Consider the following 26,734-nt stretch of genomic DNA (forward strand, 5'->3'; position numbering starts at 1 on the left):
GACATCAAATCAAAAATAATAAATTAGATTTCTTGAGTTGCAATACAATTACTCTAATATAATATTGTGGTTTTCGAGGATCTATTTCTAGTATTAATACAGATATTTTTTGCTTTAAATATGTAATTCTTTACTACTGTAAAATCAACAAAGGAAATTTATGTAATTCTAAAGGTTTAAAGGTTTGAAAACAAAAATACCTATGTTTTCACAGCTTATTTACGGAGCAGGTAATAGTTAACAAACTCTACGTAAATTTCACTGATTAAATAGGAATTACAAAGGTGGGTGGACTTTCCGTTATATATAGCACAGGGTTGTTTTGTAAAGTCTCGAAAAACAAAACCGAGAAACATTTAACTCATTAAAAATAAAGGCCGAAAATTTTGCGAAATAAAATATGTAAATTTGATTAATCCTAAGATCCTTACCTAAGACGGATTCATTCTCGAGTAAAGTTTTATTCAATTCCGACATCTCTGTCGCATCACTTGTTAAAGAAGGTGCCTCTTCGCACTTTCTAGCTGGTTTCATAATTGGATTTACTTCAGATTTTAATCCTTTATCCGGTTCAGATGTTACTGATCCTTCAATTAGAGCTTCACCGTTAGTAGATGTATCATTTTTTATCAATCTTTTCATTTCTGAATTTTGTGAAGTTAGTAAACAAACAGCTATCACTGCGCCGAATATTATTACGATAGCTGTTAGACATCCTATTAGTATTGCAAAGGAATCTATATCCATTCCAGCTATAGTACCAGCTCCTGCGTATTTTGATAGAACTAGAATTGTTGTTTTCTCATCTCTTCCACCAGGATTTTCAGCAACACAAGTATAATTACCTCTATCACTATAACGTGAATGAATTATTGTCAGATTAAGCCATCTTATTAGGTCCATAGTATTTTCTACTATAGAATATCTATTTTCTCCAAAGGATTTAATTTCTATTAGTTTTCCATTAAAACGCCAAGTGACATCTGGTGGAGGATTCCCAACAACTTTACAAGTAAGAGTAACATTGTCATCATAACTTTTGATCGTTGAGTCAGGAAGTGGTTCTAATATTGTCGGTCGACAGGCAAAGTTCGATGAGTCTAGTTCATTCCAGAGTCTATCACGGATCGACGCGGGTTCAGCGCACGACGTTGGTGGCGTATACAAATTATGACTAATAACCCAATCTCTAAACGATTGTAAATTACAATCACATCTCCACGGATTATTATGAAGATCCAAACCGGATAAATTTCTTAGCGAAGACAAAGTTTCTGGTTTCATATGATTTAAATTATTGCCATCAAAACGTAGAATCTTTAACTGAGGCAAGTTGATGAAAGCTTTTGCACTAATTCGAACTATCCTATTGTTGCTCATTTCAACTTTCTGAAGGAACTTCAAATTTCTGAACAGACCTTCTTCTAACTTATCTATATAATTATTGTTTAAGTTAATCAATCTTAATTTTTCCGTACCTTTAAAAGTGTCTGGGTGTATGTATCTTATATAATTTTTTGACATATCTAATTCTATCATAATAGCTAGCGACAAGAAGGCTGCTTTATGTACTATTTCTATATTACAATCTCTTAAAAACAACTTTTTCAAATTACTTAGGCCTACCCTCTTAAAAGCCTCTTGGGGTAACTGATGTAAGTTGTTGTTCGAGATATCTAAAATTTGTACGTCATTACTAAGATTGGCCGGCACGACCTTTAGGCTTGAGTTTGAGCAAATTGCGGCTTTGTTTCCCGATTGCCATCTACAGTCACAAGGTCTCTGACATTCTGTTGTGAAGTCGGCAATTGTGAAGGATATTAGTACAAGACATACTATGAAAGTTTTTATCCATGTTTCCCAACATTTGTGAGCCATTTTGCTGTTGTGTTGGTCATTTCTTCGTTACAGGGCATTCCTGCTTATTATACTTGACTCGATACATATGTAATCTGAAACAAATAATGTTTTAATTTATAATTCAATACTACAACCAAACATCTACTTTAGATTCTCAGAAACTGCTGTACTCTTTATTGAGATTATTATTTACAATTTTTTTTAATTTTAATTTTATTTTTGAATTTAGAAAATGTCTATGTTGCCAGAATTAAAGTACGTGGTTGATAGTATTTTTTTTACAAGCTACTATATTTCTTTTATGTTGTATGTTGAAAAGTTTATACAACTTACTAATTTAACCTTTAGTTGCCAAGGTCACTTTAACAAGGTTACACACCTTTGTCACGCTATTCATGCTTGTTCTGAGGTAGTGTGTGCCCTACCTTGCGTCATTATTTGTCTATGAGGATTTTTAAATGAGCATTCACGCCTATTAACTTAATTGGAGTAGACATAGATGGTTATTATCTATTTTTCCATAACGATTGTAACACATACTAATTACATATTTGTTTGTTCTTTTAAATAAGGTCTGACTGAATTATTTTGACGTTTATAATTTTTCATGCCTTTTTTTTATTTAAAGATATGTAAGTAACGAAGAGGCGTAAAGTTTAAACCACTGTTTGAAATATTTGGTGCCATTAAATGTGTTTTCACTTCAAACGTAATGAAAGTTCTGAATAAAGCGCTTTCAAAGCTCGACCTCAAAGTAAATTTTCTTGAAGAATTAATATACATTTTGGTTTGCTTTTTGGTGAAGTTTAAAATCAACTGTAATGAAAGAGTCTTACTAACAAATTCAATGCCAAAAATGTAACTAGGACAGGACTTTTACATTAACAATTTGCTGCAAGATAAAAAACTAAGTTATACGCTTGTTTTATCCTCATCTAACTTAACTAATTCTTATTTGGGATTCCGTGCGAGGACTAAGGCTGCCAGTCCACCAGAGCGGAGCGAGGCAGCGGAGCCGAGAAACGGACTAATGCGGAGTGGAGTTGCGTACTGTGACTGTCCACCGGAGCGGAGCGAGGCTGCGGAGCGGAGTGAGGAAGTAATGCGGAGCGGAGTTGCTGTGTTTTTCAATATGCGGAGCTAGGCAGCAAGTACGCGACGAGTGATTTCGAGCTCCCGGCGTGGGGCGATTGGTTTAGTTCTACGCGAAATGTCAGTGATAGCAGACATGCCATCGAAAAAGTTGATACATTATTATGCGCCCGCGCCCGCACTCGCTTCCCCGCTCCGCATCCCCGCACGTTTCCCCGCTCCGTTTCCCCGCTCCGCTTACCGGTTTTATATGAAATTTTAAACTAGCTCGCAAGTCCCTGTCCACTTAAGAGGAGCGGAGATTTTGTGCAATCCTATTGGTTAATATTTCTCCGTTTCTCGGCTCCGCTGCCTCGCTCCGCTCTGGTGGACTGGCAGCCTAACCCCCCTCTCATGTTTACTCAAGTAAATCCAAAAATCCCCGCTTTGCCTCCCCTACTCGCGAATGGCGTCCAGCTATCGTCACCGTTGAGGGATGTGATGACCCTTGAAGTGGCCATCTTGTTTTTAAAAAAGGTGTTTATTTTTATATAATAGAATTTTTTTTTTTATTCGGAAAACAACTAACGAAATTGGTAATACTTACGTGGAATTGTGTTGACAAAAGAAGAGGCAGGTTTCCTGTAACAACCAGAAAAGGAAAATTATTTTTTTGTCCTCTAACAATTAAGCATCTATAGCCTAATGGTTATGGGTACGGATTTCCGATCACAAGGTCGGGGGTTCGAATCCCGCCATTTTACTACTGTCGTAAACCATATCCTAGCACAAGGCTAGAGCTTAGTTAGAATGGCAAAAGAAATATTAGTAAATTTGCAAAAAATCTGCTAATATTAAAAAATATATATATTTTGTAAATAAAGAAAATTATTTTCTTAATTGTCAAATAATATTTGAATTCAGAATGTTATTCAATTTCGAAACTTTGTAAATTATAAAAGAATCTCATAATTAGAATACAGATATTTTAAGTATTTTTTACAATAGTATTCAACCTTTTTCGGAAAAACTTCACTTGAAATTTAGACCAATTTTCAAGCGTCGTTAAATCTTTCAACATTTTTTTATTATTGTAACCGTCAAAGGTAAATTATAAAATAGAAATTTATTCAAATATTTCATCATCAAATTATTTAATAAATTGTAACGAACTTTATGAAGTAACTAGCTGTCGCCCGCGACTCCGTCCGCGTGGATATATAAAAACACTTAGTGTAACCCACCCATCCATCTATCCACGTCACATCCATCTAAACATTCATATTTATTATATTAGTAAGTTAAATAAAAAGCAGTTCTTCAAGGCATAAATCGAAAAAAAATAGTATCCTATGTCCGTCTCCTGGCTCTAAGCTACCTCCTTACCAATTTTCAGGCATATCGGTAAAGCCGTTCTTGAGTTATTAATAGTGTAACTAACACGACTTTCTTATATATATTTAACAGTTAACAGTGGTAGAGCCCGCTTTAACATCTTCGCACGAATCGGCCCGGCTTGCCCGGTGATAAACCACGACCATACAGAAGACAGGCGTGGCGTTCGTCTGATGAGTGTGCGTCCCGGAGGCCTAATTTAGTCCCTTTTCCCTTCCCACCCTTTTTCTTATGAGGAAAGGATGGGAAGTGGAAGTGGACTTCGCTACTTCAGCGATTTCAGGTGGCCGCTCGCTCGTTTGCCACCTTATGATATAAAAAAAATCTAGAAAGATAGATAGATAATAAATGTATATAGAAAAAGTAAAATTTCAATAAATTATTCGGTGAGAAAATTGGGTCCATTTTCATTTATATACAAATTAAAAGTTGTCTAACAAGCAAGGTATAATTATGTCAACCATTATATTATAAATACAATAATCATAGCTTGTTGTTGTCAAAACAAATTTTAAATTCAACCTTGAAAGTTATAGCTACATGGATTTATTAAAAACTTGTTAGACTTATCATCAATTTCGAGTAATAAAAACTTTTTCAAATTTGTTCTTTAAATACATTTTTTAATTATGAGATTGAATGTGAAGGCTACCAAAGTAGAGCAAAACTCCATCAAATCTTCGCCCACTTCCATTCCTTCCCTCAAACAAAAGAGTGGGAAGAAAAAGGAGACTAAAATTGATGGTTTTACAAGAGATTTTTTAAATTTCCTTAGGTAAAAACAGATGAAGACTTAAGGTCAAGAACTATATTATTGAAAAAATGTTACTTTTTTATCTAGTAATTTAAAGAACAAGTTGCGTGCACATAAAACCAGACGTAAGATATCTTCCTGCTATCTGAATGTTTAATATTACTCCGCATTTGCACCTCCTCTCGCCCAGTTAGCTGGCTCGTTTCTCTTGCGAATCTATTCATTTATTTATAAGAAAGCTTTATTAGTAATTCACTTGATGTAAATTCTTATTTACATTTTGTTCATAATTATTTAAAGATTTTATAATTAAAATTTACTTAGAAACAAATAGCTATCGGATTCTAAACCTTCACAGTGAAATTTACATACATAAAAAAACACATACATCAAAACAAACTAACATATGCGCGAAACATTACTTGACGGGCGGTGAAAACATATTGTAGTCTATTTTAACTTGACAAAATATAACCAGTAGCGGCATAAGGGTAGGGCGAAGTGGGGCGACACCGGGCGTAAATGGGCGCCGTAGGCATTAGAGTCAAATAGTAGAGTCAAAAAAATACAAAGGGGCGGTGCCTCTATCTTTAGATAATTTCCCCCGACACCAAAAATGGGGGCATAAATCTCGCCCAGGGCGCCGGAAATGTTCTTATATTAATGTTTCTATTGTGAAAATTTTCAATTTTAATAATTTTGTAGTGTACCCAGACTGATCCTAAACTACTGAAGTTCACATTTGATCGGTGACATGTCAGCTGAGCAAACAGAATGCGAGAGATTGACGGGAATGAAGTCATTGGTGTGCGAAATGAGGCTGTTGGAGTCAGGCCGTCGGTAGGATTGATGTGTGCAATGCTTAGGCGTAATATGTGATGCGGTAATGAAACCTAACGCTGGAGAAAATTCGTTTAAAACGAACAAGCAAATATTGTTGATGATATACATAATAAAGTTAAAATTTTAAATAATAATCAAACGAAATGAAAAAATATACTTCCTTTAAATTTTTTAATCATCATCCCATTATTTATTCTCAACTAGCTGACGAATCTGTCCGTAGGGAATCAAAAAAACTTAATTAGTAGCCTTTATATTCTTTCAAACAATGTTCTGTATACCAAATCTCTATATAAAAAAGAAAGTCGTGTTAGTTACACTATTTATAACTCAAGAACGGCTTTACCAATATGGTTGAAAATTGGTAAGGAGGTAGCTTAGAGCCAGGAGACGGACATAGGATACTATTTTTTTCGATTTTATACCTTGAAGAGCTGCTTTTTATTTAACTTGCTAATATTATTAATGCGAATGTTTAGATGGATGTGATGTGGATGGATGGATGGGTGTTTGAAGATATCTCTAAAACGGCTGAACGGATCTCGATTAAATTTGGCATACATATAGAACATAGTCTGAAAGAACACATAGGCTACACTAATTAAGTTTTTTTATATACCCACGCGGACGGAGTCGCTGGCAACAGCTAGTATTGAGATAAGGCCGTTGATACATTCTAACAAACCTCTAACCATGCATCCATCTAAACATTAGCATTTACAATATTAGTAAGATTCATTTTATTGTTCCATACTCGTTCAATCTCGTACGTTGTGTTCGTGTTCAAATATCCATACGTTTGTAATCCAGTGCTATGCGGGGAGATCCCACGTCGCAGCTGCGTCACCGACCCGCACTGGATTAGGCTACGGTCTGGTAAGCACGCACGGTAAATTACACCAGTCTATTGCTATTGTATAGCCGAGCACAAAGCACGTAATTGTCATAGGAATTATCATTACATTCACATACCTATGTATGTATAACTGTCACCAATGACTTCAGCCACGCGTTATTAAAATAAACTTAGTAGCCTATGTGTTCTTCCAGACTATGTTTTACAGCTGTGCTAAATTTCAGCGCGATCTGTTATGTGGTTCTGGAGATACCTTCTAACAAACATCCATCTAAACATTCGCATTTATAATATTACGAGCTAGCGCCCGTAACTCCGTCCGCGCAATACAAAAGTTAATTAGTAGCCTAGTTTCGTCTGATGAGTGTGCGTCCTGGAGACTTAATTTAGTCCTCTTTCCCTTCCCACCCTTTTTCTTATAAGGAAAGGATGGGTAGTGGAAGTGGACTTTCCGGATGAGAGGATGCATGGAAAGGGAAAATATTTTCTTTCTGTGCATCCTCTCCGTCGATTAAAGATAGGCAACGCATACGCAATTGCGTATGTCTATGGGCAACGGTCACTGCGCTATTTCGGCGATTTCAGGTGGCCGCTCGCTCGTTTGCCACCTAATGATATAAAAAAAAAATCAAATTTCAGAGTGATCCGGTCAACCATTCTGGAGATACCTTCCAACAAAAATCCATCCATATAAACTTTCGCATTTAAAATATTAGTAAGAAGTAAGATTTAAATTGATATTTAAAATATGACAGGTTTAAGGATCTATTGAAGATTTATTTTGCTTAATATTAAAATCAATTACATTTCAAATGTACTTAATAATTCCCGTGTAAATATTTATACGTATTAATGAAAAGTTCGCGGTCATCGTTTCCAGTTGAAACCGGATACGAACAGTCGAAATTGGAGCTCGGATTTATTTGGCACAGCGTATTGACTGCGGATATTGCTTCAGTCTTTGTTGAATCGCCGAATTCTACACCGAGCTTGATACATACACCGGTAAAGGAAATTTCATCGAAATTGCATGAACTTTTTGTTTAAATAATTCATCAGAATTCAAGGGGATTTAGATTCTTTCTCAAAAGTGACTCAAGTGACGTCATACCTTTGATGTTAAATTATTCAAACTTTCGTGAGACATTATACTAAACTGATATATAAACACGGCTAAACACTCACGTATATACGTCCGGTGGCGGCACCGACTAGTTACCTTTTATGCATTCTTCTTTTGTTTCATTCTTCTACTTCTTCATATTACTCTATCTCTAATCTCTACGTAAACAAAAGAAACTCTAACGTTAATAGAAGCCATATTGTTCTCTTTTATTCGCTCCGTTCGTTCCTTTCCAAAAAAAATGTATTCGTATTTTGTCAATAATCTGGTAACTGGTGGCCAAAACTTCTGTCATCATCATCATCATCAGTTCACTATACGTCGCCATCGAGAGGCTCGGAGCCTACCCTAAGTTAGGGGTGATTAGGCCACAGTCAACCACGCTGGCCAATTTCGGGTTGGTTGACTTCACACATATCTTTAAATTTCTTCTCAGATATGTGCAGGTTGCATCATGATGTTTTCCTTCATCGTAAGAACGTCGGAAAATGTACAGAAGCAAACAGGAAATGGAAAAACTCATTGGTACATGGCGGGATTCGAACCCAGGGCCTACAGATTATATGTCAAGTGTTGAAACCCCTGAGCCACCGACACTCTTGTAAAACTTCTGTATAAAATGTATATCTTTCATAAAGCGGATGTAATAATATGCTTTAAACCGGGTATTTGGTCTCAGAAACCCACGTTAACATAAACACTCATGAGGACAGTATATTATCTTTTATTTACCATTCATATTATAAATTTAAAGCAATGTTATATTAATAAAAACTTAATTAAGAATCTATAATAATTGCTTCCAACATAAATTTTTACTTCAACCTAAAAGGATATTTTACAAAGAGCAAGAACAATCAAGATATTAGCTATCATATATTAAACTTGCAATAAACTACGTCTCCATTTTATTGCAACTATCATTTATATTTCAATGTTCAATATATTTTATGTCATATTATATATCTATACATTTTCAGTTGCAATTTCATGCCGGCCGACCATAAATATTGTCCAAGGATATAGCATTTCTCTTAAATTTTCTATTTTATCATTATCTAAAAGCTTCCATGATAATAAATGCACATTTCTAGAACCATTAATACATTATTGTGATAGAAATAACATATTTATTTAAGAAATATTTAAAAGAACAACTGGAAATTAATAATTCAATACCTCACTATACGTTCCAATTGAGAGACTCGGAGTTTACCCTAAGTTAGAGGTGGCTACGCCATAGTCAACATTGGCCCAGTGCGGGTTGACTTCACATATATCTTTGAATTTCGCCTCAGATACGTGATTGCATCACGATGATTTCCTACACCGTAAGTAAGTCAAATATATGTACATATGTTAATCAAAACATTGGTATTGGTACAAGGCGGGAATCGAAACTAAGACCGGCAGATTACAAGTCAAGTGCTTTACCCTTGAGCTGCCGAAATGTATTTTATTTATTAAATTAAAGGATACGAATCATGACATTTTTAAGCAATATCCTTTGAAATAGGATTTATTTCTTGGCACAGGATAAAGTGGAACAAGATATTGGCACAAGAATCTAAAAGTAATTGATTTAAACGTTTATACGCTATTTCTACTTTATTCCAATTAATTTAATTACTATTTCCTTTTACAACATCGTGTTTTTTCCTTTTTCCTCTTAAAAGTAAAAGATAGTTAGACAACTAATATTATTTCATGATTCTTTGTTTCGCGGAATATTTAAAAAATTGGTTATTATCCTATATTTTTTCCAGACAATGTCATCCATGCCAAATAACAGGGAGATGAAGCAGCCGTTCTGGAGATACCTTCTAACAAACATCCACCATACATCCAAGGATTCGCATTTATAATATTAATAGGTTTACAAGTACCACAGATCTTTTCAACGGTGTCCAACGACAGACTGACAGTCTTGCCATCACAAAACAAAACACTACTATCTTTTTTATGTCACATAGGAAAATTGACCGTGTATTACAGAATTAGAGTGGAATTCCGATTTATTCTACAATCCTGTCCTCTAGGGAAATCGGGTGATGCGAATGAACACTTCGGTTCTGTTTTAGTATCGATTGACTTTGTTTATAAATGCATAAACATTGGACATAGTAATACGTTGTTCTAGTTACATTTGTTGGGGACTTGAACGCGTGTACGAACAATACGTTCAAATTAGTTATTAATGTGAGTTTCATCAGCAGAAGGATGACTATCAAATGTTTTGTCAATACCATAGAGATTCTGTTCTCATATTTTCAAATCGACACCCAGCTTGATTAAATCACTTATTTTAATTACGTAGAAAACTGTATAATGAAGACAACGAATATTTGGCTAAAAACACGACTACATATATCCTCATAATAGCTGTCGCCCGATACTCCGTCTGCGAAGAAAAAAAACTTAATTAGTAGCCTATGTGTTCTTCTAGACTGTGTACATCTGTAGTAAATTTTATCACGCTTTAGCACGTTTTGCCGATCTGGAGACGTAATAACAAACATCCATCTACATATCTAAATTATCACAATCGTAATATTTAAAGGTTATGTTAAAAGAAATTATAGGAATCTTGAAACTGACGTAAACATAGGAAAGTTTTATTTCAATTTCTGAACGTTGGTTTACAATGCATTCAAGTCGGTACAGAAATCCAATATAGTTTGCCGTGCCGTGTCGTGCCGTGCCGTATGTCGCATCAGACACGTTTCAAGCTTAGAGTCCGCCTTCGTTCGTATTGTTGTGTTTTATTAAAATTCTAAAGTCTGTCAGCTGGCGAGTGCTCTATTGGTTTTTGATACTGAAAGGTACGGCCGATATTACTTCAAAGGATAGAATAAAGTTTATTTAGTTCTTAAAGGTTTAATTCAAAATTTTATTATATTTTTCAATGTGGTTCTTTTTAGACAGTCAAAAATGATTTGACAGAGCCACGGCAACTCAGGGGTTAAGTACTTGACTTGCAATCTGCAGGTCCTGGGTTCGAATCCCGTCATGTACCAATGTGTTTCCCAATTTCTGATTTACATAAGTACATTTATCCGATGTTCTTACGGTGTAGGTAAACATAGTGATGCAACTTGCACATATCTGAGAAGATATTCAAAAGATATGTGATTATTTACTTTTTATGCTTATAATCTCACAAGTCATATTACAAACTGACGGCAAATTGTGAACTAAATGAGATAGACAACGGGTATCTATTTGAAACTTTCTTCTAAATGTTACTAATAATAGTCATAATTTTCTTTGACTCTATCATTTTGTACACTTATAATATTGCAGTTTAGTGATCGTAAGACTTTGCATAATTACCGCCAACAGCCGCAACAAATGTCACAGCCGTCCGAATATTATCAACAACTTCAATATAATTGTGATTTCCTCACTACGTCCGGAATATTCCACTATGCCGGACAGTCACTTGGATATTCTAAGAAAATTACGTAGAAACGTGACCTGCAAACACGAAAATTGTTGACCTTCATTGAATATGAGAATGTATTTTGGCGCCAAGTTCACATTATATGTTGCTTTGAAAAGAAATTTTAATTGTAATTTTGTTTAATTAAAATTGTAGAGTTAGTAATAATAGAAGTCAGTTTATATAATAACATTTTGAAAGTTGTGTATATTGCTCTAAAATAAATATAAAACATAAGAGATTATTTACCACATTCTATTGTATATTTATTACAAGCTTCTATTTACTCCTGTCTCGATGTTTGTCATCAAATCTTCCAAAAAAAAAATTGATCGCGTTACAATATTATGATGACATTGACGATCTAATGATGGAGCTGGCAGGCCTTCAGAACTTCTCATTGAAATTACACTTCATCGAATTTGGGCTTTTTAAATCGACTATACTAGTAGCTTTTTTAAGATTTAATTCTTTTATTTAAGAAGAATACATAAAACCTTACTCTTAAAAGTCTTTTTTGTGACCTATTTCTACTATATTTTATTTAATAAAGTAAAACATTCAAGTACAAAATAACAAATAATAAAGTATCAATTTTCTTTAGCGAATGTACGTAGGGATTTGCTTTGTGAGTTGACACCAACTTAAGCGGGATAAGTTGGAGCCTGTGAGACAACGGCACAGAGAATTCGAGAATTTCAATCGGATACGTCGCTTTGCGACTCAATGTCGCATATATACTTTAGCACAACAGTGAATAAATAAGAACAGAATTTAAAGTTGAACTAAAAGAAACAGAAGAAGAAAAGGAAATAGTTTTTTTATATCATAATGTGGCAAACGAGCGAGCGGCCACCTGAAATCGCAGAAATAGCGAAGTGACCGTTGCCCATACGCAATTGCATATGCGTTGCCGACCTTTAATCGACGGAGGAGAGGATGCACAGAATGAACAAATCTTTCCTTTGTATAATATGGATATAAATTAATCCAGTATGAGCTTTTAAAAACTATTCTTTCCAGGCTATAATGGTGATGATTATATTAATCATAATTATAATATTAGAGATGATGATGATGATGACTTCATTAACCATGTGCCTATAATTGATGAATTGATCTCAAATAGCTGACAAATTCGAAACATGAACAGCCTATTGCATAGTACAACTGGTTTGATTAATGTCAATGATTCAATCGAGCGCATAGCGCTTAGCCTAAACCTCGTTCAAGAGTAACTAGGCTCGAGGCCTTTATCAGGAACCTCGGCTGTTACCTGATTGGGAGGATGCTAAACTCTTAGGTCGCTTCGGAGGATACTCCATGGACTGACTAGGGTTAAGGACCTCTTAGATAAAACATCGGTTTAGGTTAATATGGTAAAAATTTATAATCTTTATTTCCTATCACTAATCTAATCGATAGGTTAGCATGGTTTGGACATGATATGAGGAGGGATGATGATATAAACAAAAAAGTAATAAGATTGAATATGGATGACTACAAAGGTAGAGGAAGACCAAAGAAAGTATGGATGTGTGAAAGAGGATATGCGTAGAAAGGGGATAATCTCAGATATGACGGCTCAGATTTGTGGAATCCTGCTCTTAAAAGTCATAAACAATATAGATTTATCTTCTATATCTTAGATATTATTATACTAGTTAATGCCTAAAGTGTAATAGTATACCTGAAGTTGTTAAACTTCAAGTTTGATAAACTTTGCATCATAGATTCGCGCAACAAAGTTCTCTGTTCCTATTTATTACATGATAAACTTTACATCTCTTGAGTACGAACTTTAAAGGCTTAATATTAAGGAAAGGATTGTGCGGAAGACGCAATGTATCAGTATTAAAGAAAACTAGCTGTACCCCTAGACTCTGTCCGCGCGGTTTTGGAAAACAACTAAATTAATTACGCTATGTGTTCTTTCATATTATGTTCTATATGTGTGCCAAATTTTATCAAAATCCGTTGAGCAGTTCTGAAGATAATTTCCAATATACATCCAGCTAAAATTTTCTCATTCATAATATTAGTAAGATTATAAAAATAACTAAAATTCAGATTAGTAGACGCTATAAAAAACTAAACTATTAAACTAATATCAGAAAACAATTCCCAATCATAGATTATATAATATAAAAAATAACAATCGAAAATCTCGACAAACAAAAGACGAGAAACTTTATAAAACATTTGTAAATTATCCCAAAGTACGAGTATACGATAAACTTAAAGTTGTACGACACGAAATTATCGCAGCGTGTTGCTTTCCAAAACAAATCCAAATAACAAAGTGGATTGTGTTTCAAGTTGCCGTCAAACTCGTATAAATATTAATGTTTGGTACCACGGATGAGAATATGTTGACTTTGGTGAACAGCTGTTTCCCTGTAACACTGAACAATATATTTTAATAGAAAAGAGTAAATATCAAGCAGTTTTACTAGTTTAAAATGTTTCTCACTTTAAGACGTTTTAATAGCGCCTTATTTAGTAATACGCACGACAGTCATTCACTCTCAACAGTGGCTGGGATAGTACTGACTAATATCTATGTGTAAATCAGCTGTGATCCGATTCAAATAGCTCACATGAACCGTTGAGCTGCGGTTCAGCAACTAAATTGACAGCTAAGTACTACTTGAGTCAATGAGTCGCAAGCTGCTTGGTTAGGAGTTCGAAGCTCGAAAAGCAAATCATAACTTTATTTAGGTACAAATTGAACTGAGCTGCAAGTCACTGATCTGCTTCACACATATGAGCCATGAGCTGATTTGTAGGTCATAAATTTTAGTTAAGTTACTCATGTCTACAGACCAATAATAGGGCCGCATGACAAAACATGAATTACAACATTGTCATTTTTCATTTGTATTTGCGTAATATCGTCTTCTCGAGTTTGCTATTTTATATCTAGTAAATTAAGTTAGCTGACGTTGACGATGCAATTAACAAGCTTTGATTCTAAGCGGGTGGATTCCGGAGATAACTCAGCTGTTACAAAATACCTGCAGGAGCTTATTTGGGCATACCTCTTAAATTAAACACTCACCCTAAAAGGTAAACTAGAGTAAATTCTTAGCGAGCAAGCTACCTAAGTGAATGTCTTAAACATTTTGTGATTACTTTTTAATAACTAATGTTGATTATTTAAATATATGTAAAGAAAATAAGTCCTCTTTTCTTCTTAATTATTTCTTTTTCTTTTACCATGTCAGTTACAGATTTCAATTGATTCAATTTTTAGAGATTGTAGATAGTAGAAAATTATTAATTGCACTATTTAATTCTTATTATAAGTTACAACGCTTTATTTTATTTATTTTATTCTCTTCTCATTATCTTTATTGTATTTTATTTTTAAAAGAGAAACGTCAACTACATTTACAAAACCGTTTACTTTTTCTCTCAAACTCAAATAAATCAATTATAGAACGGACATAACATCTTAGGGAACATGCCCATACTACATGATCTATTTTTTTAGTTTTTTCTAAGCTTTTTAAGACTGCATGCATACTTAAATTACTAATGAATAATGTATTATGAAAACAACTAACGACTACGTCACAAAAACCTGAGACACCACCCCCGCTCCTGTTACTGACCGTAGAATTAAAGACTCCGCTAACTCCCCCCCCCCCTCCAAAGGGCCTCGTAGTATGGGTACGTTCCCTTAAAAATGATTTTATTCATAATCATTAGCAGCAAAAGACGCAGACATGCGAACGAGTCTACTAGCCTTCTTACCTATTAGTACCTAAGTCTTGAAACTTGTTAAAAAGGTAAAGCACGATACGAATACTTTTCAAAGTAACAAAACGATTACAAAGCTATATTGTGTCGGTCAATTAACCGGCCGACTGATGCCGGGTAAATACCCGAGCAAGCACGCCGCAATCGGTCTCTATTGTTTCCATCAGTACAAGTTGAATACGTGACTTTCAAATTACTCTATTGCATATCCAATACCAATGGTAGGTCATAGTCGATATTACCAATCTATTCTCAATATACATTTTAAAATTCCACTCTATGTGTGTCCTACTCTAGTTATAGATGATATAACAAAATTTCGTCTTCCAAATGGATTCATGTCTTTAAAATTTTGATAGAAATAACAAAGGCTCTTAACTAAATTGGTATCTCTACACGATTTGTACTTATTAATACCTCCAAAACATGTCACTTCTTACTTATATCTTACTCATATTAATTAAATTAATGTAAATGTCTGCTTGTTTATTTGTTAGAAGGTATCTCCAGAACTGCTCATGGATCTGGCTGAAATTTGCAATAGATGTAGAACATCCGGAAGAACACATTGACTACTCAACAAGTAAAAATAAGTAATTTCGTGAGGATGGAGTCACGAGCAAATGCAAGCATATTATACGCTTGCTAACTAACGTTCTTACGGCGGAGGAAAACATCGTGATGCAACCTGCACATGACAGTGAAGAAATTCATAGATAAGTGTGAAGTCAACCAATCCGCATTTGGCAGCGTGGTTGACTATGGCCTAATCACCCCTAACTTAAGGTAGGCTCCGAGCCCCTCGATGGGGACGTATAGTGAGCTGATGATGAATGAATGAATGAACATTTTATAAGTACAAATTGAAAAAGACTGCAAATAGAATAGAAACTCTTTCACAATGTGCCCTAAAAAAACTTTGTTCCACGTTACTTTCGTATAGTTTTAGCCTTTTACAAATAGAAAAAAAAACTTTCCTAATAAGTAATTTCAAGCACACAAGCGTACATTCCATTCCCCTGTTCTCGTTCGCACATTTGTGAAGGGAAACAATATGGCCGCCATTAACCTCATTGTGGTTCCCGCTACACTCACATTTTACTTTAAATAAATACCTACGCGAATAAAATGTATAAAAACTATCTGTATGGAAAATTCATGTAAAAACATGATTTGGACTATCAATATTATTTAGTTGACCTTTGATTTACGCCAATTAACAACCAATTATCGTTTAAAGTTAGGCAACGCATTAACAATCGTGGATATCTATGGGTCGCTTCGCTATTTCGGCGAATACAGTTGGCTTATTTATCATGTACCTTATAAGATAAAAAAAAGATATTTTTTGGTTTAAAGTTATATGCTGCTACTAACTAGCGAACACGTGGCTCAATTTTATTAATATTATTATTACAAATTACAAATCAAATCACGGATTTCAAAACTATATCCTACTTAGTATCCCTACTAGCTCTCTCCCGCGACTCCGTCCGTGCGGAATTATAAAAAAAAATAATTAGTAGCCTATGTGTTCTTTCAGACTATGTTCTACACCCATGCCAAATTTCACCGACATCCATGCAGCAGTTTTGTAGATATCTTCAAACAAACATCCAACCATCTATTCTTTCGCATTTAAAATATAAGTAAGAAGTAAGATTAGTAAGATATAATTAGTTTGTAAATACATAATTAAGTTATAAATATGTATTATTACTTCATAAATATTTAATAACTCAGAAATATCTATAAATTATAATAAATAATAAATGAAACATGGTTATACATCGCCACACAAACAGCCGCATATTACTTGAAACTTATAATGAAAACGACTACTAAACATTGTTGTTGTGATTCATTATCATTACTACAAGAAACCGTGATTTACACTGCCAAAAGACTTATACAAATACATAACATTATCTCTTTCTTTTTCATATTAAATGAAAACGATAGCAATGTATTTTGATAAAAAATCAAGCTGACTTAACATTATAATTTATTAAAAAGATATCTATATTGCCATTCCTTTCGTTTCCTTGAAGAACAACAAAGATAAGAGTTCGTAATAGGGTCACGTCATTTTTAATTCACTGTAAAGATTAATTAAAGATAGAAAAAACGAAAATAAAAATGCTAAGTACAGTCAGCTGAATAAATGTGTATGCAATAACTAAACCTTAGAAATTTTTCTGAGCTGTCAGTTACAAAAATATTTTATACTCGTCAAGAACGTGAACTCATGGATGCTCAGGAATCGATTAGTGTATCTATATTTTTAAAATCAAAAGCGTATACAAGTTTCTGAAGCTTTTTAATGGATACATATTTATGCAGCTGACTGTACATAAAGAAATTTCTTCTCATTCTTTATTCCGAAACAGCCCATACCTTTTGTTATTACCTTACGACTATAAAGTTTACATCGTATGAGAACACTTCTCGCAATTTACTTTACATTGTTGCTTTATATACGATATGAATATTTTATATCAATTTTGTAACATTTTGATTGTAAAGAAACAATGAGAACATTTTTAACAAAGCATGAGTCTAAAATAAACAGTATGCAGCCAACATACTTTAGTCCTCTTACCTTACAAAGACGCTTTCCTATAAGAAAAGGATAAAGCAGAAGTGAATTTGTCAGAGAAGACACATAGAAAGTGGATATAACCGTCCCATCCTTCATCGGTTAAAAGTAGGAACTCATGACAATTTCGGATATCTATGGCCAATATTGGCTTTTCTTTTAAGCACGTTAAGATAGCTGCTTGCACGTTTGCCACCGTATAAAAAGTATTTCGACAATGGAATACCACATTAACATTTCATTAAAAGTCAAACTTGTAACCACATAAATCCGTGTGACTTGTTTGTGAAATGCGATAAAATCATTTCATCCAGTTTGCACGATCGTTGACAGGTTAGCGCGGCCCGCATTGCAGCGAAACTTGTAAAACGACACCTCGACAAAGCCGAATACAACTTACTAAAGTACGTGATAATTGGAGTCTCATTTTACACAGAGTAATGACGTCATCCGATTTTTTTTTAATTAATTTTAGTCAAACACCCAAATAAATACGTTACCGCTGTTACCCTAGTTGATTTATTCAACAATTTTAAAAGGTTAGTGATGATAACTATCTTGTCTAGGTTTTTTTGAAACAAAACGAATTTATATTCAGGACATTATATAATTATAATTTTAACACTAAATAATAACATAAGAGAGATCTTAATGTAAAATATATACGAATTAATTCCAAGGTTAAGGAATATATGGGTTAACCCTTTGACCGCTATTTTACGACAGGTAGCGAGGGGACACAGTTTGACCTACATAATACATATGTATAGGTAGTTAAAGGAAAAACAAGTATGTTATCCAATAACGTTACCTAATCAGATATAATTTAGATATTTATTTTTATGTTTTAGTAAAGTATTATATAAGTGTCAGCGGGCGCTGTTGTAAAGCGCCTGACTGTACCAGACCGAAATCTGCATACACACCCCCGAACCCCGCTAAATACCAATGTGTTTTTCCAATTTCATAAACATTTATTCCACGTTCTTACGGTGAACGAAAACACATGTTAGTGAAGATCTTGAGCTCAGAGCCCTTTGGGGACTTGATGTAAGCTGACGACGATTAAGCTCGTTCCGGGTAACCTCCAAAACGGCTGGACTGATTTTAACGTGGCATTGACTGAAAGGTACCTTATGTACGGTAGTAACTTAGGCGGGTGGGAACAAGTATGTTGCATTACAAATGTTTCGGCAGTGGGAACTTGATAATATTTAGAGAAAGATACAAGTAAATTTGTTATGTGTCAGTAGAGATTTACAATTTTGCGCATTCGCGATGTTCTTATTTGGAATAACTCTGTATGTTATGTGAGGTTTACATTGTCGCATTGTTAAGCCAGGATTTGCTTCAAATCTGACATAAATTTTCTCATCTCTGAATAGGGATTTTTTATGGATTAAAATACCGTGGTTTTATTTTTTGCTTCAACATATTTTTATTTATATCACATATGAAATAAATGATAAATAAAAATGTAGAGTTGTATTATATATACAGTTTTAAATAAAAAAAAAAGTCGGTAAATAAAAATGTACGCGTAATCCTTGTTTTTTTATGTTCACAAATATCTATAGGTATACAGTTAGAACTATGTAACCTATAAAAGTACTACAAAATAAAAATTAATTTCTAAAAACAGAAGAAAATATTTACATATCTTTCTTATAAAATTAAGAAAAAATCAACAAAATATTTGAGATAAGAACATTGCGGTCGACCTAAGTCTCGGTAATTCTGAGAAAACACAGACGCGGTGCGGTGAAGGCTTTTTATTCAGACTCTAGGCAATATTAAAGAGCACTTTGTGAGGATTTTAGATTGGGACTACGCTCTAGATTGTTGCTATTAACTAGCAAAATTAAAAACAAAAGACAAGACGACTATTCTTTTTTTAACTTATAATTATAGTTCAAAAGAGAATTAATATGAAAAAGTTGCGACAACGATAAAGTATTGATGTTATTTTAAAATGTGTAACTTAATTACTTAACTTATTAACTTAATAAAGTTTAACTACTATCACAGAGTAAAAAGCAAGAACTTTACTAGTTAAAATCCCGATATTATAATGTTAAAAATTACTTAACAAAAGTTTTGTAGATAACATTTAATATAAAACTGCCAAGGGCGAACAGACTATTTTTATATAATTTATCTATTGAAAATTTCAACAAGTACATAGTGTATAAATACAATCTAGCAATCTAGCAAATAAAAGCAAGCAAAGGGATTAGCAACAAAGAATGCTCTACATCGCGCCCAAACACGTGGAGACCGTGGTGAGGACGTTCTCTGTGATAGTAAAAAATGTGAAAGAGTGTGTATGTGTACTCAGCTAGTAAACTGTTTTTTTACTAAAGCATGATACTCATTATAACATAGATATGCACAAGATTTTACTTATAGTCATCATCATCATCGTCATCATCATCGTCATCATCATCGTCATCATCATCGTCATCATCATCATTATCATTATCACTATCCAGATTTATATCATCTGTCACTTCAGTGATCACTCCCATCTTAATCATATGACCTTTCCCGCAATAGCCTTGACCTACCCCTTGCAATGGACGTTAAAGTTTACGTTTAGTGTCTGTATCACTCTATACATATGTACATATCCTCAAGACAAAGGCGTACATCAAATTGCTTTATTACGCTATAAAGGTCGGCTGCCGTAGCAATACATTTACTGTTTAATATTTTTTTTTACATCTTCAAATAAAACGTACAGTGTATATCGAGCCAATGTTTCCCTTAGTATCTCCCGGATTCATATTTCTGGTATCTTCAACACGCTTTGAGAAAAGTAATGCTGTACCATAAATTCATTAATGATTTGGAGCATCGATAGCTCAGGGGTCATGTGTTCGAATCCCTCCAAGTATCAAATAATTTTTCAATTTAAGTATGTACATTTATCTGACGTTCTTACTGTGAAAACATCGTGATGCAATCTGCATATATCTGAGAAGAAATTCAAAGATATGTGTGAAGTCAACCCGTCCCGGGTCCCGGCCTAAGGGCCAGCGTAGACTATGGCCTTGTAACCCCAGACTAATGGTAGGCTCTGAGCCTTTTATTTGTGACGTATAGTGAGCATAAATTAAATTAGTATCTTTAGTTGGCAAGGAGATGATATTTGTTGATATTAGTTATAAAAATAAATACATTCTAATTTAAATAAAAATAACAATTTTCACTTGAACAATCCCTGCAGTGCAGTTGGCTTAGATTACAACACTCAGGGGATTCAGTATCTTATACCGTCCACAATTCTACTCAGCATAATCCTAGACACAATATTGTTTAATAGGATTTACTTAACCGCCACAATACAATGAAGATAACAATGTAAGCCGTATTAAGTGATACAAACAAACTTAAACCTTTACGCCATCGATGACAAACTTTAAGGGACCGTTTGGATAAACTAAAGACTACAGATTGAATATGATTGGATTTTCTAACAGATTAGTATTGTCACCCTTCACAGCAAAGATTAAATACAATACACAAAAGACTGATTTAATTATTATTAATTAATAGTTGTCGCTTGAGACTTCGCGTGGAGAATTAAAGAAATAGAGCTCATGAGCTGTTCCAAACTTAAATCTGTTTTATATAATCAATAGCTGTCAACCTTGACTTCGCGAAAAAAAACTTAATTAGTAGCCTATGTGATCTTCCAGGCTATGGTTCTAAATTTATGCCAAATTCAATAGTAACAGTGTTAGATCTAGTAGTTTAACAGTGGTAGAGCCCGCATCTTCGCACGAATTGTCCCGGCTCGCCCGGTGAAAAACCACGACCACACAGAAGACAGGCGTCAAGTGGAAGCAATTCCGCGTTTCGTCTGATGAATGTGCGTCCCGGAGGCCTAATTTAGTCCCTTCCCTTCTCACCCTTTTTCTAATAAGGAAAGGATGGGAAGTGAAATTGCAGTTTCCGAATGAGAGAATGCATGGGAAGAGAAAATATTTTCTTTCTGTGCATCCTCTCCTCCGTCGATTAAAGGTAGGCAACGTATATGCAATTGCGTATGTCTATGGGCAACGGTCACTTCGCTATTTCAGCGATTTCAGGTGGCCGCTCGCTCGTTCGCCACCTTATGATATATAAAAAAAAAGTAAGATTATTTTCTTGTAATAGAAGTGGGGGATTGTAACACTTGACCACCACCTTGTGTGATGCAAGCGAGGCAGAGAGAGAGAGAGATAGAGAAGTGGGGAATAAATGATGACGGAAATATGAATATTTTTTGTCTTCCATACTAATGTCGTTTGGTTATATATCTATCAGTGGCAATAGTTACTATTAGGTGAACCATTTGCTCTAACATAAGAAACATATTACAAGAATACAACAATTCTATTACGTAGAAAAATAAAGTTGGTCGAACCTCCGTAGGCCGCGACCACAGCTGCGATGTCGCGCCCAAGTTTTGATATACGATACATTTTATTCCACTTAGAGGATGCTCTTTATTCAAATAAAATTTCTACGAGAGATCTTGTCTTAAATTTAAGAAGGAAGAGGGAACCACTTATATACCACACTCATGTAAAACTAACAGTCGCCTGCGATTCCGTCCACGGTGTTAAAAAAAACTTGTAAGTAACAAATGTATTCTTCCAGACTATTTTCTAAATTTGTGTCTAATTTAATCGAGATCCATAGAGCCATCCTGGAAATACTTTCAAAAAAACATCTTTTGCATTTATATTAGTAAGATTTCATGTTACTTCAAAATACAAAAAATAAATCATAATCTCTCTACTACTTGGTCGGATGTCGGTTCAGCAGATTTTAATTAATATTTTCAATAGAACATAAACTAGTAATTTAACCAGAAATTATAAAACTAATGAACATTTAAAACATTCAAAATCATAAAAAATATATGTAAAACTAGCTGTCGCGCGCGACTCTGTCCGGCAATTATTCGAATTTTTCACAACTTTTAAACCTTCCCTAGACCTGAACATTTCAAGACCACGATAAGATAAATCCGTTCAGCCGTTTTTGAGTTTAAGCAAGACTAACGAACAGCAATTGATTGATTTATTTTTATATATATATAATAGCAGTACATTGTACAAATAACATGAAACTTAAATGTTCCTTTAAAGATATCATTCAACTTAAAAATAATATAAAAGCTTACATACTTGGACCACACCCAAAGTTTCGTTATATGAAGCGTTCAGGACCGTATGTTCCCGCTGTTACTCGGGTACTTATGCAGATGCCGTCGCGCCGTTTACTTCGAATTTAATGTTTTTACTTGAGTGTGGTCGAATGCCTCTTAACATTTAATTTCCTTTATACAATTTCCTTTTAATATTTCCCGTATAAGTAAAGCATGGGAAGGGAAAGAGAACTAAAGTTAGGCCGCACGCACCTTCATCAGACGAAACGCGGAATTGCTTCGTCATCACGTTTTCTGTGTGGTCGTGGTCGATCGTGGTACACATATCGAGCCGACTCTTTCGTGCAACGTTACCTTGCCTTCTCTCTTCTAGCTACTATTAAGTTTTCTGTTGTTTGCACAAAAGTTTTAGATCGACAATCTATTACTAAAGATATTTAAAAAATCGCACAATGTTACCGTGGATTTCCACAGCGGTAAAATAATATATTCCTTCATATGCAGTGCAGTGCGTGCAGTGGAAATGTACGCTAACACTTTGTTAGACATTATGCTTTTATTATAAGACATTAATGGAACTACAAGACGAATTATTTCTATCATTAGCGAGACGTTTGAGTCGATCACTGTAAATAATTAATGCTGCAAACTGCAAGTCGAGAAGCTTTGAAGTTAAAATAGATGAATGAAGCTTACAACTTAAGTTGCATATAAATTGGCCTTAAAACTAAAGAATTAATTGTGTCACATTGTTAGCAAGGGACATAATTAAGCGTTAACTTAATATTATCGCTTAAAAAAATCTTTTTTAACTCCTAAGTATATATAGTATGTTATAATTAGTAAATTTGACTAAGTAATTTTTTTTATATTATTTGGTGGCAAACGAGCGAGCGGTCAGCTGGAATCACTGAAATAGCGAACTGACCGTTGCACATAGATATACGCAATTGCAGTTGCCTACCTTTGATCAACGGAAGAGAGGATGGACAGAAAGATAAAATTTTCCCTTCCCATGCATCCTCTCATCCGGAAAATCCTCTACCCCTCTCATAATTTGCTTATAAGAGAAAGGATGGAAAGAAGGAAAATTAGGACTCTGGGACACACACTCATCAGACTATACACGGAGATGCTTCCACTTGACGCCTGTCTTCTGTGTGGTCGTGGTATTTCACCGGGAGAGCCGGGTCAATTCGTGCAAAGATGTTAAAGCGGGCCCTACCAATTGTAAACTTTATTTAATATGGATAAATCAAAATTTAAACTATAATTTTCGAAGTTATCTTAACAGGAAAAAGGTTTATTGTAAGGCAACACGTGCGCGATATATCATTTTGTTTGTACGATGCCCTTCAACTGTGACCTCGTAGGACCGGAAACTTTATTAGTTTACCACATGTTTTCTCTATCACAAACGTAATTACATAGCTTGTTTATATAGGTATACTAGCTGTCGCCCGCAACTCCGTCCGCGCGGAATGCAAAAAAAAACTTAACTAATAGCCTATGTGTTCTTTCAGACTATATTCTATATGTATGCCAAATTTCATCGAGATAAGCCGGTTTTGGAGATACCGTCAAAAATCATCCATCCATCTAAACATTCGTATTTATAATATTAGTAAGATATAATATTAAATCATAGATGCTTACAGTATATATTTCTGACGACGCAAATCTTACTAATATTATAAACGCGAAAGGTTGGACGGATGTTTGTTACAAGGTATCTCCGGAACAGGTCTTGAAATTTGGCACAGATGTAGAACATACTTTGAAAGAACACATAGGCTACTAATTATGTTTTTTTTAATTTCGCGCGGATAAAGTCACGAGCAACGAGTAGTATGATAATATTTTTAAAGTTGTAAAATTGGTTTACAATAGCGAGACGAACGAGATAATTTTACAAGTTTGTCAAATGTATTTGTCAAATTATTTCATAGTATGTTAGTGCGTTTCGATAGTGAAACCCTACGTTAACAATTCTCATGACAACGAAACATCCCACACGTTATATAGAAATAAAACATACAGAAGTTTCGTAGCCCACTAACGCCATAACCGCGTAGCGCTACGAAACGCGTAGCCTGCAAAGAGTAAATAACTCATTAAAAATCAACCAACTACCAAAAGTCACGCGAACATTAACCACCAGTTAAAGCCCTCTCTATAATTTCTCTCATATTTCTATTCAGACTACAATCGAGAAATGAATAAGGAAAGTTTTCTATTGTATATTAAGTGGGGTTAATTTACATTCACATGTGAATGGATGTCTAATTGCTTTGGTAGGAAATTAAATAATAGGATAAAAGGTAGTTAAACAATACTTCGCTTAACTAGTATTTATCTATTCATCTTTATATGACTTCCGGAAATAGACCGTGCAAATATATGAATATACATAAAACTAGCTAACGACCGCGATTCAGTCCACTAGGAATTAAATGCCAAATTTCAGCAAGAAACATGCTTTGGGGAGACACTTTGTAACAAACATCGGATGGATGTTTGTTTGAAGGTATCACCGGACTGTATGGATCTCGCTGAAATTTGACATAGATATAGAACATAGCCTGAAAGAACACATAAGCTACTAATTAAGTTTTTTACCTCCACGCGGACAGAGTTGCGGACGACAGCTACATGTGTATTAATTATTAAATGAAGGTCCAGTTACAGAACGGGTAAAGTTTATTTGCGAACAAATCAATTGTCGTAAGCTACCATAAAAATGTAAGTTAAAAAGGTGTTGAAAATTTCTATGAATAGAAGAGTTCTATTGTAGCACATGTCAGTAGCATTGCTGAAATATTAATGAAAAAGCCGCAATGCGGTCGCTTTCTCAAGGTCACTTAGAAGAGATTTAATCTGACGTGACATTTTTGAATTTGCATAGCCCAAAAAAAAAATTGCAAAAAGTTACTTACTAATATTATAAATGCGAATGTTTAGATGGATGTATGGATAGATGTTTGTTTGAAGGTATCTTCGGAACGGCCGAATGGATTTTAATGAAATTTGAAATACATGCAGAACATTAGCTACTGATAATTTTTTATAATCCCGTGCGGACGAAGTCGCGGGCGACAACTAGTATGCAAATGAATTAAAATCAAATATTTTTACAACCGTGTTTTAGTGGATACACTTAGTAATTTTTCATATTTACTGTTTTATATTGAGGAATTGCAATATTTTTTATCTTTAACGTAAGTATATATAAATAAATAATAGAAAATATATAAAGAAAAATTCTACATAAGTGCAATATGTAAATATAACATACCAGAAACTAAAGCAAGCTTTATATTTGCTAACAATTCTCAACTCTGAACAAACATCTATTCGTATATACTCGTGTACACAAAGAAAAGTGTTCTTTGAAATTTGCGTAGCCAACTTTTTTATTCTCTTTCAATTTTCTACATGACTTGAATCATTGGTTTCTTTCAAGGAAATATAACTTGAAGTCATGTTAATAAAAAACATGAAAAAGACTATTTGTAAATCTTCTAAATAATTTACTAATATAAAAAAATGTTGTTATTATTTAAAAATAATATTATCATATTAAATGGAAATAAATATTATCATTACAAATATCAGATATAACACAATTTAGAAAATAAAGGGAATAAATTAAATAATATTCTGTAACTAATATTTTTAAAAGATTAAAAAAAATACAGTAACCATAGAGGGTTTCGTCCCTTGACCACATTTTAAATGTTTTTAATATTTTCAACATGTTGTTTGTTTTGGTAGCATAGTTTTTTAATATAATTTCTGTAACAGAATAAAAAATATGTTAAATAATTAACGAAAATCCATAAAAAGTTTTGTTAGTACAGTTTTA

At 34.0% G+C, this 26,734-nt stretch overlaps 1 protein-coding gene across 1 annotated transcript in view; it reads right to left on the minus strand.

Moving 5' to 3' along the window:
- Positions 1-26,734, minus strand: part of LOC106120792 (uncharacterized) — a 76,255-nt gene that overhangs the window by 1,862 nt on the left and 47,659 nt on the right. The window contains exons 2-3 of the mRNA XM_013316223.1: positions 3,539-3,573; positions 432-1,952 (exon numbers count right to left, since the gene is read on the minus strand). Of these exons, the coding sequence (XP_013171677.1) occupies positions 432-1,878 (1,447 nt within the window). The 5' untranslated portion in view covers positions 1,879-1,952; positions 3,539-3,573. The remainder of the gene's footprint in view (positions 1-431; positions 1,953-3,538; positions 3,574-26,734) is intronic.

The sequence above is a fragment of the Papilio xuthus genome, unplaced genomic scaffold (assembly GCF_000836235.2).
Source record: "Papilio xuthus unplaced genomic scaffold, Pxut_1.1 DF826949.1, whole genome shotgun sequence".
Classification (NCBI taxonomy): domain Eukaryota; kingdom Metazoa; phylum Arthropoda; class Insecta; order Lepidoptera; family Papilionidae; genus Papilio; species Papilio xuthus.